The 4,582-nt window shown below is 32.0% G+C and overlaps 1 protein-coding gene across 1 annotated transcript; it reads right to left on the reverse strand.

The window, feature by feature from the left end:
• Nucleotides 2,254–4,326, reverse strand: LOC109350000 (molybdenum cofactor sulfurase-like). The gene has a single exon (XM_019591097.1). The coding sequence runs from the start codon at nucleotides 4,227–4,229 to the stop codon at nucleotides 2,373–2,375; it is 1,857 nt and encodes a 618-aa protein (XP_019446642.1). The 5' UTR covers nucleotides 4,230–4,326; the 3' UTR covers nucleotides 2,254–2,372.

The following is a 4,582-nucleotide window of genomic DNA, read 5'->3' on the forward strand; positions in this document are numbered from 1 at the left end:
TGAAAGCATGTGATAAACCTTATGTCATGCTACATTGTGCCATTGACATGTGATATTACTAAAAAAATATGTTTTATATGATTTTCTATTGCTAAGAAAGGATTGAGTAAGTCAATATGATCCATATAATTCTCTCTAGTAAGGTTACTGAAAAAGAAAGGAGATTAAGTTAGGCCAAGCTAAAATTTGAAATAGAGAACTTTGATAAATATTCCAAGTTCAAGGACTCATCATAGCCAATTATTATTTGACAAATTTATGTGTTAACAAATCTATTTCAAAGTCTAACCTAATATAAGATTTACAAATATACTTTCATGTGTAAATAGGTTAAGACTTCACCTATAAATAGGCCAATAGGTTAGGTTCCCTTGAAAAAAGATTACTAGGCCCATATCAATAACCAAGACAATAATCCTACCTATAAATATGTCAATACATTATTATAAATATTAAACTATAAATTAAGAACTATAATATATAATATTTACTTAAATAAGCCAGCATGTTATAAAAGAGTTTTTATAGTGTAATACCTACTTAGTTGAATAGGCTTTTATAAAGAAAAAATGTTTATCTTACACACCAAAATGGGTGTAAGATGGTATGGATAAGAGAGAAGAAGAGACAAAAGAGAAAGTAACATGTATGGTTCATGTTATTATATAAATGGAGGGGATAGATATAGAAAGTAAAATGAAGTGTAAATTATAAGATAAAAAAGAAAGACACCAAAAATTTAGAAAATCTTAAGACTATTATAAGCTATGCCTCCTAAGGTATCGTGTTTAATGTGAGAAATAAACACAAAGTTTATAAAATAATTATTTCACTTATCTTGTATTTGTTATTTTTAAAATAATTGTGTCTATCTCTCTCCCAAATACAATAATGAGAGAAAAATTCACAAGAGGATCCTAATGAGATTAGTCTAATTGAAAACATGCATATATTATGTCATTCTCCTTAGAAACAAGCAATTAAGATACAATAAACAAATAAGAACGAGAAAATTTACTAACTTGTTTCAACCAATTATATTAATATCTTAGTAGTTCAAGGAGTAATCTCTGCCATATCCAACCCAATATGCAATGTGAGGTCCAAGGCCTATGCTGGTGTTCGTGGTGAAGCGAAATACCTCTATATTTTTTACAACTCATCTATGTTTGAATAGAGTCTTTCAGTAACATGTTCTAGAGGTGTCAAAATGGGCTACCTGAATGGGTTCGAGCTAGCCCACATCGAATTCGGGCTAAATCAGGCTGGACTAAAAAGCCATATACAATTTACCCAAATCCACCCTAATCGGGTTGCGGGTTGTGGCGGGCCAACCCGTATAAACTAAATATATTTTTAATCTTTTTAACATATTTAATCTATTTAAAAAAATATGTATATTTTCATATTAACTTATAACTTTTAACACATTTGTTATGCTAAATGCAACCAAACTTATAGATCTAATGTCTTGTGTTTGAGTTAAGACGTGATGTTTAAGTCCACGTGTATGATTTTTTAACATCACTCTTTTATTAAATCTCTCATTTCTATTGGACTCTCATTCTCTAACACAATATAATTTGTAACTTCACTTTAATATATAAACATTTTGATACTATCAAAAATATTATCTTTTGTATATTATTTGTGAACACTTTCATTGTGAACTATTATATTAAATTTGGCTGTATGGAGTTCTCAATGATAAACAATTTACGTTGATTTTAGTTTTGTTGTAAACATTATTTTATTTATCATGTTTTTGTGGTAAAAGTTAAATCAAATTAAATACACAATAACATAATACTTATTATCTATTTTTTTATTATAAGTTGTTTTGTAAATTTTCATTTAGTGATTATTACAAAGCCAAAGATCCTAAAAAATATTAAAACAAATAAATAAAACGGGTAGCCCGAACCCGTCCGGGTAGACCCAACCCGAGCCCAGATTTAAAATAACCCAGTCGGGCCGGACTAAAAAGTATGAATTCTACAAAAAGTACCTAAAATAATACTCAAGCTATATAAATTTTCGGGCTTTGGCAGACTCGCCCGACCAAGCCCACCCGTTTTGACACTGTAGCATGTTCCCATCTAATGCCACAATATAAGCTAAATACAAAATCTTTGACACTAAAATGATGGTATAGATTTCTTGCTTTCGTTTTGTAGCTGCATCGAGCATGAAGATATTGAGGTGACAGGTCTGGTATCAGTGTTGTATTTGGAAAGGCATGACTGAGTTATTGTTCCAAAACAAATCTTATATATATGTTTAACATTATTATAAAATTAAACCAAAAAGAGTGTAACATAATGAGAATATAATGAAGGGAAAAAAAAGAAGACAAAACAAAAAAAACACATTCATATTTCAATAGTCTTTTGATTAAGAGCCATGTATCTCCATCTCTCTTTCTCCACAAAATCTGCATCCAAGAACCTTGAAACAAAATCCCACAACATATAAGTATCTTCAAAATTTGTCAAGAAGCCCAATGCAGCAGTAACAACAAATATCCCAGACCCATTGTTATCTTTCTTCATGGATAAGCCCAACCCTTCAACCTTATATACCCCTTTTTCTAAGGCCCTTTGTTTCTCTTCTTCATTCTTATCTAAGAACCTTATATTTTGCAAAAATGCACAACTTAAAGATATATTGTTCCTATCAGCTAGCTTTTGTACAAGTAAAGGATCAACTTTTTCACCTTTCCAATCAAATATATTAAATGCCACAATGGGTCCACGTTGAGGATTTATCTTAGGTCCATATATCTTAATTAGAGAAAGTCCACTTTCATGGTGTGGATGTTGAAGACTCTTTAATGCATTAACCAACCAATTAGTCAAATACTTGGTCCTGCTAGTAATAACTATTAGCCCCACTGAGTCTGCATGATCCAATCCTCTACATTCAATTCCAACACTTTCATTTGTTAGGCCTAATCTGTTTCTAGAACTAGATGAGTTAAGGGATGTTCTTAACTCAACAATTTCTGATGATGATGATGCCCATTTCACTTCTTTAATTTCAATCTCTGGCATTGTATTTGATACACTTTTTTCATCACTAATGACTGATTCTTCAGGAAGCTGAAATTGCTTAAATGGTGGAACTAGGCTTATAATTCCAATGCTTGTAACATTTCCTGAATCTTTGAGTGCAGAAATACTAGATTTCTTGACAAATAAGCATGAAAAGCCTGATGGGTTTTCACCAAAAACTTTATAAAATGAACAAATCATGAAATCAGGCTTAAACATAGACATACCTAAAGTATCCATTTCCTTAGGTCTCAAAGCACATAAATCAAGCAATACATGCCACCCATTTTCTTGTGCCATAGACATCCAAATATATGAATATGGTGTTCCTGTAACCCTTGAATGAATTGGAAAAACAAATAGGCCTCTTTTTTTCTTTTCCCTTCTACTCATTATCATCTTCTTTAACTTTCTCCACTCTATTCCAAGATTAGGCCAATTGAACTCGGCCGAAATGATACGCACTCCTTGCGTCTTGCAACTCGAAATCATCTTATCCAAAGCCTCATTGCTGTGGTCATACACTGTGAGGAGGTCCCCATTGGACTGAAATTGAAAAGAATCAGCAACAAGCTTAAAAGCAGATACCTCATTGGCAATGAAAACAAGAGTGTAATCAGCTTCAGAGACATTCATAAATGCCATGATTCTTTCTCTTATTCTGGACTCTATTTCTGATTCATGGCCACCATAAAGAATCTGTGAATGCAAATTCACTGATTTAAAGGAAACATCAAAGAAGGGTAGTTCATTGGTGGAATATGGCAATGATGACGATGATGAAGGAAATGAAATTGTGGGACAAAATCTTTGATGTTGTGCATAAGAGAAAAGGCCATACCCAGTGTAATCAAAACAGATGTTGGAGTGACTCAAGTGAGAATAGTCTTCAGCTCGAATTTGATCCACTAGAGAAGTGGTTGAAAATTGAGGGAATGCTTTGGTGAAGTTAATGTATGATTCTTGCAAAGGTGGGAGGGACTCAAAGTTTGTGAATTGTGTATATGGTTGAAGAGTGGAACGTGTGGCTGTGGCAAAATAATAGTTCAAATTTGTTCCAGTTGCATCATTGGTGCTTGATTTTGAAGTATTATGAGACTCCTCAGAGAAATTCAAAGATGAAAAACAGCCATTGAAGCAGGTTTGTGATGAATCACAAGCACAAGAGGGTTGCATTTTGGTTCTGTCGCCTTTGTACTATATTGTTATGTTCTCTATATCCTTTCCTTGTCCACATGATTTCATAGTAGAAGTTCCACTTGAAGTATTACTCTATGCATATTTTTTTCTTCTCAAAATAAAAGTAGTTGTTGACGAATGTTGTTTGGTTAATGACATTATTTCACTCTGGTATGGGGATAGTAATCAATCAATTACTAACATTTTAATGAAACAACACATGCCAATAACTATTTTGTATATATCATTTTAACCCATATAAAACAGATGAAAGAAAGTACTGCTAATTAAAATACCAATAATAACAAACTTTTTTATATAAAAAATCAGATGCATTATTTTTTTAAGAA

This window comes from Lupinus angustifolius, chromosome LG06 (genome assembly GCF_001865875.1).
Source record: "Lupinus angustifolius cultivar Tanjil chromosome LG06, LupAngTanjil_v1.0, whole genome shotgun sequence".
Classification (NCBI taxonomy): Eukaryota; Viridiplantae; Streptophyta; class Magnoliopsida; order Fabales; family Fabaceae; genus Lupinus; species Lupinus angustifolius.